Source organism: Apteryx mantelli, chromosome 2, assembly GCF_036417845.1.
Source record: "Apteryx mantelli isolate bAptMan1 chromosome 2, bAptMan1.hap1, whole genome shotgun sequence".
Lineage (NCBI taxonomy): Eukaryota > Metazoa > Chordata > Aves > Apterygiformes > Apterygidae > Apteryx > Apteryx mantelli.
The window spans coordinates 1,695,827-1,708,926 of record NC_089979.1 but is presented as its reverse complement, the minus strand read 5'-3'; the positions used below and the strand labels follow the sequence as shown (position 1 = coordinate 1,708,926).

The 13,100-nt window shown below is 52.5% G+C and overlaps 1 protein-coding gene across 1 annotated transcript in view; it reads right to left on the bottom strand.

Annotated features, from left to right (window-relative positions):
- The window catches only part of ZC3H3 (zinc finger CCCH-type containing 3), a 157,351-nt gene that overhangs the window by 90,848 nt on the left and 53,403 nt on the right, over window positions 1-13,100 (bottom strand). The window contains exon 4 of the mRNA XM_067290103.1: window positions 961-1,117. Coding sequence (XP_067146204.1) covers window positions 961-1,117 — 157 coding nt within the window. The remainder of the gene's footprint in view (window positions 1-960; window positions 1,118-13,100) is intronic.

Genomic DNA, 13,100 nt, shown 5'->3' with positions numbered 1-13,100 from the left:
TCTAGTCCAGTGACCTGGAGGTTTGCTGAAGTGCCTGAAGGTAGAGCAGCGGTGTCCCCAGAACACGTCTCAAACCAAGCAGCTGCAAGGAGGGATGACACCGATACATCAGCTGGGCCCAAAGGGCCTGAGGGCCTCGGGCCACCACAGGCTCTCCTCAGAGGCCTCCCCTAGCCCTGCTGCCTGGCCACACTGCTAATGGGGAGCAAGCCAGAGAGGGATTTTAGGCACATTGTGAGCTCTCCAACTGGCAGAGTCTCCAGTTGACACAAATGTGACTGCAATTAACTTGTAGCTGAAATACAGAAGTCTCCACACTCAACTCAACAAGACTCAGAGGGCGGTACAAGAAGTCCACCACCATCGCTTGCTACCGCAGCTGTGGCGCCCTTCTCGAGCATGCTCCATCCATCCAGATAACACATGAAGCAGCAGGTCTGTGGCTGCACTGACCACCTGAGCAGTCCTCTGCCTCTAACACGCTTTCCATAAGCTCCTTCTTAGCACCAACGTGCGTGATAATGTTACGGAGAGGAGGGCAAGCCTGGTCTGGGTAGCAGGCTTGACCCATGCTTCATCGACAGGACCCGTCTACCTCCAAAACAGGCAGCAAGTTTCCGTAAGTCGGCTGTAAAGAGCCGTATGCATTTACTCAGCTTCCTTATAGCTTATTTAACTGGTTCATGGAAACAATTAATTCAAATGGGGAATAAATACGAAGTAACAGACTGTGATAAGCTGTTTGCCACCAGCTCGACTCAGGCTAACATGATTACTAACAAGATTTTACACTTTAAGTCAATAAATTCTGCACAGAAGCAGCTAAACAAATAGAGAAATTAAGCAATTCCTGTGACTAATATACAACAGGAATAGAACAGAGCAGTGTGGTTCAGCCCTTAAAGCCAACAGGTCCTAGGTCCCTACCGATTGCATCGGCAGCACCGTTAGGAGAGTTACCTGGATGTTGCAAGGCGCCTCGTCTTCCAGGCGGGAACAGGACTGTTGAAGGACGATAACGAACCCATGGAAGAAACCACGTTCTTCTTCACTATCCTGTAGCGGGTCTTTATCACCTTGCTGCCCGGGGGGCTCCGTACAAAGTGTAAATTGGCACCTGCAAGACAGCAGACAGGAAAAACGAGCCTGAAATTGAGCTGAGGAGGAGAAGTTGCAGATGGGACAAGAGACCCACCCGACCTACGTCCTAGGGAGTAGCTCGGCTGGTCCAGCTTCAGCCAGCAAAAGGATCCCCCACCCAAGGGCTTAGGAGGCAACGCAGCATCAAGCATGGCAACACCAGAAGTGCTCAGAGGGGCTTGAGGGTGTTTGACTTCATCAGAGCTGCATCAGGGGAGACCATCAGCTGCTGCAAATCAGTATTTGCAGGCTCAGATTCCAGGCTCAGCCTGCTTCCGACGGACCGCAGCCCTTGGCGGCATCCGAGCGCGTTTGCAGACAATACCTTGATCCCCGACATCTCCGTTCAGACCAGATTTATGCATTTAATCATTCCCATTTTCATAACATTTGGCAATATGATCCGCATGCCGGTCTATTCTGCTGAATGCTTCATGCAATTAACAGATATACGTTTGACTCTGGTTTTCCTCCGCTTGATAGCTAGCAATTTTTTTCCACGGCTTTAAGGAATGCATCTAATTGCCTGACTTTTATAACATACAGCTATAACTGCCCAGATAATTAAAGCTGACACTACATGCTGAGACTAAGTCTTCTGGTTTTATAACTGATTTAAAGGGCCGGCTGTTTTTCTTGGAGATACTCTAATTAAAATTATGGCAAGGTTCAGAGGGGAAAACCGGAATCATTATTTTCCCTGAAAACATCGTACCCGTCCCACGTTGCAAGAGAAGGGAGAACGGCGTTGCTTCCCAGGTAAACCGATAATAAGCACGGCGCCTAAATGCAAAAAAAACCCAGCAACCATGTTTCAGAGCCGATTTTGTGCCCTGCGAACAGACGGAGCAGCTTTCCCCTCCCCGCCGCGGTGATAACGGCTAGCAGTTAAACGCAGGGAATACTTTTCCTTCGTGTCCGTTTGCAAACAAGCCGGTGCCTCACGTTGGGCTCCGGAGGGATAAAACCCAATAAAACCCAAGCGATCGCTTTCCCGCCGCCGGGATAAAACGTGCGAGGCGCCTGGGAGAAATAGCGGGGCCCGCGCCGCGATCCAGCGCAGCGGTTCCCGCTCGGATGAAGCTTTCGAGCCCGGCGTGCCGCCGCCGCCAGGGAAAATTAATGAAACCGGCAGCGCTCTGCGGCGCGTGGGAAATAAGGGCGCTTTTAAGTCACCGTTAAACGTCTAACGCACCCAAAAGCCAGGGGGTTAACGGCAGCGTCTTCAGGAGCTCTTGGCAAATCGGACTTAAAAAGAATTAAATAAAACAAAGTTTATTAATCAAATGCTCCCTGGGATGAAGGAAGGAGGATAAGAGAAACCAACTTCTTTCTTTTTGCACTAAAAGCTCTTCGCTACCCAGATATTCAGCCTTTTTACCAGATATTTAGCCTCCCTTTCTCCAAAGAGACGGGATTCGAAAAACGCTTGCAAACACAGCAATTAGGAAGAGAGAAAACCAGTACGCGACTGCGGGCGTTAAGCAATGGGGAGGAAACGCGGGCTTCTTCCGAAGTTTCCCGCGCTCAGAACTACGGGGAAATGACGGAGAAAGGCAGCGCCGTGGACGCGGCGACTGCGGCCCGAAAGACATCAAGACCCGAGAAACGTGCCGTTCGGGTCACTGCGAACGTCCGGAGCTTTAAAAGCGAGGAAAGAAAGAGGGGGGAAAAAAGGACAGAAAGCAAACTAGGGTGTTGTTTTGGTTTTTTAATCACACTGTTTCCCTGCCCGGGAACTTTTGCATTAGGCTAAAATTTGTCGGGGCTGCATCGTCGCATGGATTCGCGAGCCTCTCCAAAGAGCTCGCTTTGCTATTATTACTTGCTAGCGGAGGGGTTTTGTGTAGATAATCATGTTATTTAGATAGGCTGGTGGTTTAATTCCCTTCATTACAGGCTCCCAGGGCTGCAATTTTTTCTTTTCTTTTTTTTTTTCGCTCTCCGCATGATGTATTCCCCGCGGCACGTTTCACTCAAATCAAACACTTTCCGCTTTTATTGCAAACAATACCCCGGCGTCCCCCGTTATCAGCCCCGCGCACGCCGGCCCCGCGCCGCGCGCGGAGCCAGAGGTCACTTCTAATGACTAATCGATCTCATTAGCTTTCCTAATTAAAAACTTTACGGCCGCACGGGAAGACAAACTGCAAGAAAAAAAAAAAGAAAGAAACAAAAAGAAGAAGAAAAAAACCCGCTTGCAACATATTTGAACGGGATATGAGCCCCATTTATCAGCCGGCGCCGGGCACCGGCGCTGCTGAGCTGGTGCTTTGCTCCGAGCCGCCGCGCCGTCGGAGCCCGCGGAGCAAGGGAACGGGGATAAAAACCTGGAAAAAACCTCGGCTGTCTCACCGCTGACCCAGAGACGGGCACCGCGCTGCTGGAAAAGCCTCGGCAGGGCGCACAGGCACGCGGTGCGGCTCGGCAGCCAAGCGCAGGAAACGCCGCGTGCTCAGCTCACGCCTTCTCCCTCCGTCCTGAACCACCTTGCACTTCGATTCTGCATCTTCCCCAAAGAAACGGGGTTTCGACATTGGAAAGCGATAGCCTTCTCCCCATTTTTTTTTTTCTAAATACAAAGGGGAAAATTAGCGTTACCCGCGAGAAAGTGGATAAAAGGTTTTAAACTTTGCTCCAAACCACGGCTGCATCCCTACGCCAAGCCGAAATCGGGACGGAGGGAACGATCTGCTTTTACGCACGACTAATCTTTTATCCCTACAGCTCTCGTCCAACTCTAACCTCTATTTCTATTAGGGCAGCGCGCAAACACCTCCAACGACAAGCAGGGCACCGCGGCGCGGGAAACGCCACCAAAAGCCCCATTTCTCCTTTTTTAGGAGGCCACGTCCCAAGTGCTCCGGGAAGCCTCAGGCCCCATCGGCGCTGCAAGCTGGTGACTCGCTGAGCACCGAGGATCACTACCGGCACGCAGAGCCCAGCGTGCTTTCCCTCTGCCCCTCCGGAAAAGGTGCTTGGCCCAGCAGGCTTCAGACATCCAGGGAATTTGCCGTCTAGTCAAGAACGGGTTCAGGAGGATCTCAGGTAGCTTTGCCAGATATGCTGCAAACCAAGGAAGAAGCTATTTTGCGCAGCAAGCAATACAGCGGGAATGCATCCTCCATCCCAATTTTTTCATAGCGTGAGAGGGACCCCGGGGAGCCGCACGGACATCGCAGACACCACCGGGACGCATAGCGCAAGAGCGTTGAAACGGCCGACGGCTGGGAGCTGCAAAGACAGCGGACAAGCTGGCGCACTGGACGCTAGAGCTGCGCTGGCCATCGCTGCTCGACAGGACGGCGCTGGGAGGCGGGCGAAAAGACACGTGCAACGAAACCGTGGTCCAAGCGGCTCCTTGAAACCGTTGCTAAAACCAGGAAAACTCCCAAGCGCCGCCCTGATCTCTGCACTTCCTTGGTGGTGACCCCGCAGGAGTTCAGCAGATGAGTGAAAACTGGGTGGCAGACGTGGGGCTTGCAGCCAGAAGTGACCCCACCAGTAAAGCCCTCGTGGGACCCACCGACTTCGAGGTGCACCAGATCTCCACCTGCTGCAAAAGCTCTGCGCGGAGGGCAAGGACAGATTGGGGGGGTTTTGGTTCCCCCAAAATTGCCCTTTTGCAGCACTCGCTCTCAGCTAGGCATCTTCTGCTTTGTGTGACCTGTTCTCCTACAGCTGAGGAGGCAACGTTTTCCCAGCGATTCTTCGCTGGTGAAACGCTTGGGACCCGAATTTTTTGTAGAAAAAAAGTTCATCTCTAAAGAAAAGGGATGTCGTGGCATCAGAACAGGTGGGGAACCTAGAAATCCTGGAAGTTAAACCCCGAAATCCCATCTCTTCTCCTATCTTAGTCTTCCCACCTGTGAAATGGGTGGCTTGGCCAAGGCGTGCTTTAAGCTACATTTCTTTCAGGGAAAACAAAAGAAAATAACATTACAGAGACGCCACTTTGCTGTTGGGTCTGTTACAAAACTTTGCGAGGCGCTTAGAAGATGCGACGTGCCACATACGTATTTTTTTTCTTTTTCCCCCAAAAATCCAGTAAATTGTGAAGCGTTGCGTCATGTAAGCAGGTTAAGAATTTTGCTATTTTTTTTAAAGGAAAAAAATAATCCCAAGCATATTGCCAAGCTGTTTTATCACTTAAAATCCCTCTGTCTGAACTGAAAGCACTGAGGAGCAATGGGTTTTGCAGGAATTTATGGAAGCAGCGCTCTGCTTTCGGCCAACAACCACAGCTGAAACCCATCAGGGAGACGAGAAGCAGCTCCGGGCATTGCAGCAAGCCCAGGTGATGCCAGGTCCAGCTTAACTGATTAAGGAGCAAACGGCCTCAACAGCACAGCCAGATCCGGGGGTTTAATCCGAATAAAGTTTCATCACCGCTCGGACACCCCTGCCCCAACTGCGACTCGTTTCGGCATCACGCATTACACCGGAGACTCCTGCAAAACGCCGGCCCCGAGCGGCGCAGCGCGGACGGCTTTTGTTCTGGGTACCGGCTCGGCCAAATCCCCGGAGTTGACAAAAGGCTCCGGGATTACTGTAATACTGTTAGGAATTCAGTGTGAAAGCAGACACCAGTATTAGGGGGTGATTATCACAGAGCACGTTCAATATGTTCGCGCAGAACGGCACAGCAAGAGGTTAATTATATTGCTCCCGGAATCTGCTTCCGAAAGGACCAGCCGTGGCTTGCAGAGGGGGAATTTAATTTTCACACTCATTCAGTTCTGAGCTCTTCCGAGAGAGGCGGCTATTTACGCCAGCATGTAAACGACGGTTTATGACGGCGAACTGCTGCTTAAGAGGAAATAAACCCAACGGATCAAAAGCGCTTTTACCCGCGACCCCAAGCCAGGCGGCAACATTCGCCGAGGACAACGGAAGCACCGGCTTTGCCGCTGAAGGGTTTGGAGGGGCTTCAAGTGCCTTCCCGCAGTTGCCCAGCACGGCCGTCGCTTTCAGCTGGAAACGTTTGGGGAATTAATACCAAATCCGCTTCACTAATTCCTTAGGCCGAGCGGAGCGCGGGCAAGGATGAAGCTAGTGCAACTCATCAGGCCTGACAGTACGTTGGCGAGGTGGCACTGGCTGGAGATCAGCTCTAAGGAGACACTCAGTTTAGCAGGGAATGTATTAAAAATGCACATATAGTACTAAAATGGACGGTGCGCACCAAATATCATTTCAGTTTTGCAACCAACTTCCTGGTTTTAAGCAAAAAGAACAAGACTTCTGGTTCACGGAAACGCGGGAACAGTGGGGAGAGGATTTTCCTGGAGAGCTGGGCAAGGAAGGTCTCAAAAACTCACCAAACCAGAGTTCATCAGCTCTTGAGAAGACCAGAGATAGTCTCAGGGAAACTGGAAACTCTGAAACCTGGTTGTAACGAGGTCCATCCTCCTGAAAAAGGGTGCGCTCCTTAAAGGTATTCGTTCCTAAGTTTAAAGACAGTGGAGAGGAATCCCATTTTCCTAGCTGCAGGGCGCAGACCGAGCAATAACACTTCCAAAACCAGCTTCAATTAGGAGCTTTTCATTTAGTTTTTTTGGCAACAGTCTGACTCGGAGCATGGCGCCAACCCACAAAAGTAACGGAGTAAAATCTTTACAGGATGGGAACTGGAATTACACTTGATTGGAGGGTTTTCTTCCAGATGTCAGATGGAGTCTAATTGTCCCTGGTGAGATGCAGCTCCCCATTCACCGAGTAGCTCGGGATCCAGTTCAAAAGCATCGCGATTCTCAAAAATCTCCCGATTTCTCTGCTCAACACCAGTCCGGCCATTAGGCAAGTCCAAGTAGCGTTGTCCTGCACGAACATACTTCTGGGCCTCAGCCCTGGAGGACAAGGGCCCTGGACCCTTCAGTAGCTCGCACCCACCTTCACGCCAGTGCTACATCGCAAAAAAACTCTTTCAGCTGATTTCTGTTGGGATTACCGAATCCCCAAAACGATTTGAAGAAGAGATGTAACACAGAATGGGATACGCAGGCATAAATCGTTTTTCCCCGTTTAACTTCTTCCCTCTGTCTAGAAGCCCTCAGCATCTGCAACATCCCACACCCCCCGCAGAGTCCGGTCCTGGTTAAAGCTTCTCCAGCCGCCAGGGAGGACCCATCACGCTAATGCACGCTAACATCCTCACACCCTGAAGCAGAACATAGGGGACATTAGTACAGTGGTTGCATTGGGATTGTGTGTTTTAAAGGCCATTAGACAGCGACAAAGCTCACACAACACCGCAAAGGAAGTAACGGCCTCTCTCGCTCCCTATTTAAAAATAATCCAGAGGTTTCGGAAAGCCTCACCACGCACAGAGAAGGCATGTGGGAACCAGGTGATCCCTCAACTCCAAAGAAGAAGAATGTAGGGAAGAAAAGCAAGGAGGAGAGCATCCAGGGAAGCAGGGTGAGGAAACAGCAAGGAGAGTACTGTCAGCTAGGAAACATCATCTGCAAGCGCGGCAGGAGGAAAGGGAAGGGCAGCAGGATGAGAAGCAGCAGCCAAGAAAAATCACAAAGCTCCAAGAAATTCCCTGGAAAAACGCTCTTACAGAAGACCCAGGAACACCCAGCCACCTCCGGAAAGGCCTGAAGACCTGTGCTCCCCTTGCAGTTTGTTGCTGCGTTGGACGAAGAACAAGTTCAAGCCAAGGAAGAGCCACCCACCACACAAAGTTGCTACTGCTGGGGACCCTTTCTCGTCTCCGCACTAGGGAATGGCACTGCAATACCTCCTTCGCACAAAAGCCAGGGGAAAAGACATCACCATGTGTTTCCCCGTTGACTGGGTTTCCAACCTCCGCAGTGAAGAAGCCCCGAAGGGCGACAGGCTGCTCTGCAGGGAGGCGTTGGGCGGACCGAGGGCTGGATTTTCCCGTGCTCGCTACCGTTTAACGGGAAATTTCAGCAGCACACAAAAGGCAGAATATAGCTGGATTTGGGGATGGCCTCAACAAATTCACGGTCAAGCTCGCAACTCGGAATAGGCGAGTGGCAAAAATCACAGAGCCGTCCCCGGTGAAACCGTTCCTCTTGCCAGCACCTCCCCTGTGACTGCCCTCCACCAGCTAAGAAGCTCCCCAGCGAGAGCATCCGCACGTATATTCACGCCGAGAAAGTCGGTAACACAGAGATTTAATTCATCTGTCTCTCAGATCCACCTATCCATCTTTCTGATCAATCCACCCATCTGTTTAATCTCTCCAGACTCCTCCGCAATCTCCTCTGCCCATCCGTCCGTGTCCTGTCTACGCAGACGGCACGATGTAGGCAGCCGGCTACGGCAACCGTCGTTCCACGTTTGTTCGCCGCTGGAGATCCTACCGAAACGCTTCTGATGTTTCTGCAAGCTTCTGGTGCCCCCAGAGCTCTCCCAGATGCAGCGTTTTATGAGGAACAGGGAAAAATTGAACCTTTTAAAAACATGTTGCCACAAGTTGAGAACATTGGGCACGTGAAAGCAGGAGACGGAGCGCGCTTGCTCGTTCCAATGGGCATCTCCACCATGGACCCAGGCTGAAGCCACCCTTCCCCATTTCCACACGAGGCAGAGATGCAACGTATGAAGGAGGTTTATCGGATCTGGTTTGTTCGGGGGGTTTTGCTCACCCCACCTGCCACCATGGCACTAAGGGTGCTCGGGGCCAGCATCCTCATTTAGGAAAGGAAGTTTCCCGTCCACAACTCGTGCCGGGGCGGCAAAGGCCCTCTCCTCCCCCAGAGAGGAGGACCGAATCCAACAAATGCCACAAAACCCAAGCAGGTTAGAGACTCTCCGGCCTAATGGTGAAAATCCTCATGACAACGTGAGTACCTATTCCCTGGACTACACCGCTGGGGAATTTTTTTTTTAATCGTACTAAATTAGGCATGTAAATCTCGCGCTGAAGATTCATGATGTATGTCTCCTGGTCCTCAAAAGGCTAACACTGATTTAATGCACGCAGATCTTTACTGATGATTGGTAGCCCATTACCCACCCGGCGTCAGCACGTTGTACATCACGGCGTGCACTCGCGGTCCTCCATCTAGCAGGAAACCGTTGGCTTGCAGGATTTTGCGTCCCTCGCAGGCGCAGATCCCCAGCGCTCTGCCGCACATTTCTGCCGCGCGTTTCGCGGGGCTGTCCGAACGACTTGGGCGGCAAGACCAACTTTTCCCTTCCCGAGCAGCGCTCACCGCTTTCTCGCCTCCCCGCGCAGCCGCGAGTGCCTGCAGGCGGGCGGATGCCTTGCAGCGACAGGCTGGGTTTAACGCGGCACCTCTCAGTCCGAAAGCAAGGAAAGCACTTCCCGGAGATTTACAGTCACTCGAATCGGAAGCAGGAGGCTGATGGATCGGACCACCTTCTGCAGCTGGGCCACGAAGGACAGGACTCGGATACGGCCATCTGCCCCGGCGTCTTGGCTTCCCCCTCCATAGCGAGGGGCAGAGACGCACCAACGGATCCCAGCAAAGTCCTGCTGGTGGAAGGAGGACATCATCATGCTGCCTTTTCTCCGTTTAGCCGAGAAGGTGTGTGGTCCTCGGGGCTCCTCGCCCGCCCAGCACCACATCTCGGCTCCGCCACGTGCCCATCGCTCCGGCATCCCGCCTCCAGCGGCTGGCACGAGGTCCCAGACCGCCCCAGCCAAATGCAGCCGCACCGGCAGAGCCGGCGCGTTATCCGTGCCTCCACCGGGATCACCGAGAGGTGGTCGCAGTTAATATACTAACCACACGTTTCCCTGCTAAAGCCCCAGTTAAAGAGCCCGAATGGGTCTCTGGAGCATTGGGCCTTGTTCAAACACAACCCGTATTATTATAACAAAAAAAGGGCTTTTGCTTCTCCCCCCCGCTTCCTTCGGCGAATGATTATTAATGGATTTCCAGGAGCCCGGGCCATTCCTCTAAATGAGCCCGGGGACGGCAGCCGAGGCAGAAGGGAGGCTGATAAATGCCCTCGTCCCCCCAGCCGCGCGGCGGGAGCTGCCAGGGGCTCTCGTCCTAACAAGCTGCAGCCGCAAGACGACTGGAATAACAAAGTGTGCATTTTTATGAGCCTAATAAATCACTCCACTTTTCCTCCTCTTGATGGTTTGCGGCGCTCCGAACCCCGGCAAAAGGCCGGCTGCAGTCAGAGGGGGTCCGCGGATCCGGCGGTCGCGGCCGCACACAGGAGGGGAGGCAAGCGGCCGAGAGCGCGTGCCCGGCGGCGCGTTCCCTCGCGCTGGTGCTTTAGGGATGACTTTTTTTTTTGCTTTCCAAGTTAATGAGGAGGCATTTGCATCCATTAGGCGTTCCCCTGCCTTCAAAGCCACTTAGCAAACTGGAGAGCAGGATGCTTTTCCCCGGCTTTTCCCCTTCCCGGGTCTCCCTTTAGAAAGCACCTACCCCAGCTCCTATATCCATGGGAAAAAACTTATATAAACTCCATGGGAACGGAGGAGAACTTTGCAGCTAGCAGGGTTGTTAAGCTCCTTTTAACTCTCCTCTCTTTTCTAAACTTTTTATATAAAACGGGCAAAGAACGCGCTCCGGTTCCGTGCAAACAGGAGGCAAAAGGTTTCGACTTTGCTTCCAAGTCGCTAGCACCGCGTGCGTGCCAACACGCTCGCAGAGCGAAACGTCTTGCAGAAAGATGTTTCTTCCAAGATGTTCCCAAAAACACCGAGTTCAAACCCTGACGAGCAAAGAAAGTTAGGACTTTGCTCTCCTCATCAAAAAATTCTCAAAATCCCCAGCGCGGCGACCGGAGCCAAAGTCAAAGACGCTCGTCGGCAAGTTCTCCGAGAGCCGAGTGCGGCCCCGATCCCACCGTCCGAGCAAAGCCCGGAGCCGTGACAGCTCTCCTTCCCGAAGGAAGGAGGGCATGGCAGCGGGGAAACCTGCCGTTTTCGTCATCCGCCCCCTGCCCCGTCCTTTAACCCAGTCGAGGGGTTCCTCCCGCGCGCGGCTTGCCGTCGGCTTTTCCCCAGTGCGGCGCCGGGGAGGGAATTCATCTTTGACAAACATTTACCGATTATCAAATCACAACTGCAGCCGCAGACAGGGGCAATAAGTCACTTTAAGCAGCCGTCCGTACTGCAGTCGGCAGAGTTTGGGCAGCTCCGTGATGACAAATAACTCCTGTCAAAGCCGCGTGTTCCCGGGCGCTCCGAATCCGTGTTCCCTGTTGTTCCACACTACCTGGTGTTTAATGACAACACTGTCAGACTAAGACGAAGCCTCTGCGCTGCGGACTGTCAAAGCCCTATTAGAGGAAAGATTGAGACCCTACTCTTCTTAAACTCACTCAAGCAACACAACCCGCTAGTTTTTATAATTATGGTACGAGGGCCATCGATCGCAGGCTGACACCTAACCTATCTGTATGAAATGGGAGTAGTTTGCTGGGTGACAGTTGCTATAGATTATTGTGGGTGGGTTTTTTTTCCCCCTCTTTTATCCATCGCTCTACAAAGCCGAAAATGGATGGGAAAGGAGAAGGGAAAAGCGGGCGCCGTGGCTTAGATGACTTCTCCATCCCAGCTGTTTAAGCGTGCAAGGGCTTTGGAGGTTTGTCGCTCTCAGGTTGCTTCGCCGCGCAGGGAGGAACCCATCCGCTTGCTCCGATCCGCGTACGAGCCGCAGGCAGATCCCACCCAGAAGCATCTATTCCCCAAGCACCGTTGGGAGGGTGAAAGTCCTTGTGGGGAAGTGCTCCCGCAGGCAGAACGGGGAATCACGGCTCGACGGGCAAGGTAGACCCAACCCGCTCAGCTGGCAGAAAGCGATTCTCCGACACCAACCCTGCAGGCAGCTCTCGGCACACAGCGTCCTCGATGAGCAGGAAAAGGGACGAAGCCCGTGCTAGCTCGGTACACGTTTATCACCTGGGCGCTCCTTCCCTTTCCTAAGTGCAGCCGAAGAGAGAAGATCCAACGAGTCAAGACTCGGGCTGAACGTTGAGTCAAAATAGCATATTTGGGGAAAGAAGCACGTCGGAGACGTGCACCGCGGGAACCGGCCCCAAAATCATGCCGCAGACAGGGCGCAAGGTGCAAGAGGAAAAAAAACGCTGTAAAAATAGCAACTTTAAACCCCACCAGCCTCAGGAGAGCGCTGTGCTACCCGGATGCGAGGGCTATGCCCAGGCTCTAGCTGGTCTACGCCACCCTCGAAAGCCCACTTCACGTTCTCTGCTTCCCCCAACTACTAACAGAAAGCAACACACAGGATCTCAACACCGCCGAGGGCTGCAAGGTTTAATTTCCTTTTAAATGCTTGTTAACCTTGCCTGTTTCCATTTAATACAGGTTCCGCAAAGATTAACTCAAATTCCCTCGGTTCACTTCCAGAGGAGAAGGACTGAACTACGTTTTGGGCTGGCAGCAAGGACAAGAAAAGCCTTCTCCTCAACCAGCGCAAGGTGAACCCTCCCCTCTGCCCTGCGGATGAGCTACCAAAATCTCGAGGAATAAAGGAAACAAGCCATAGTCAGAGCGAGCTTGGAAGCTACTTTTGAGCCATGAAAATTGATGGAAAGGTAAGGGAGATGCAGAGCGAAAGAGGCTCTCAGCTGTACCAAGGGAAACTCAGGCTGGAGAAGAGGAACTGTCTCCCAAAGACCAAATCCGGTTTGCTGTAGTGGCTCCCCACCTCTCTCGGCACCTCCGCCAGGATATCCATCGAGCAGACCGCAACAACACAGCACCTCCAGTTTTTGCAACCTCTCTCCAAGAAAGTTTGGTTTACTAGGGGAAAATCCCATTATTTGAGCTAGCCCCCAACAGAACAAATTGCACTCAGACCGGGATTTGAAGGCTCTGTTATGTCCTTCATACCAGGATCCTTTGGAGCAGTACTTTCCCACGTTTCTTCCAATCCAGTTTACGTGACGAGCAAAGGTTTTTGCTCCTCGAAAGCTCTGCTCTCCAAAACAAGGTTGGAGCCATTTAACCATCCGCGATTTTGGAAGTGGCACAC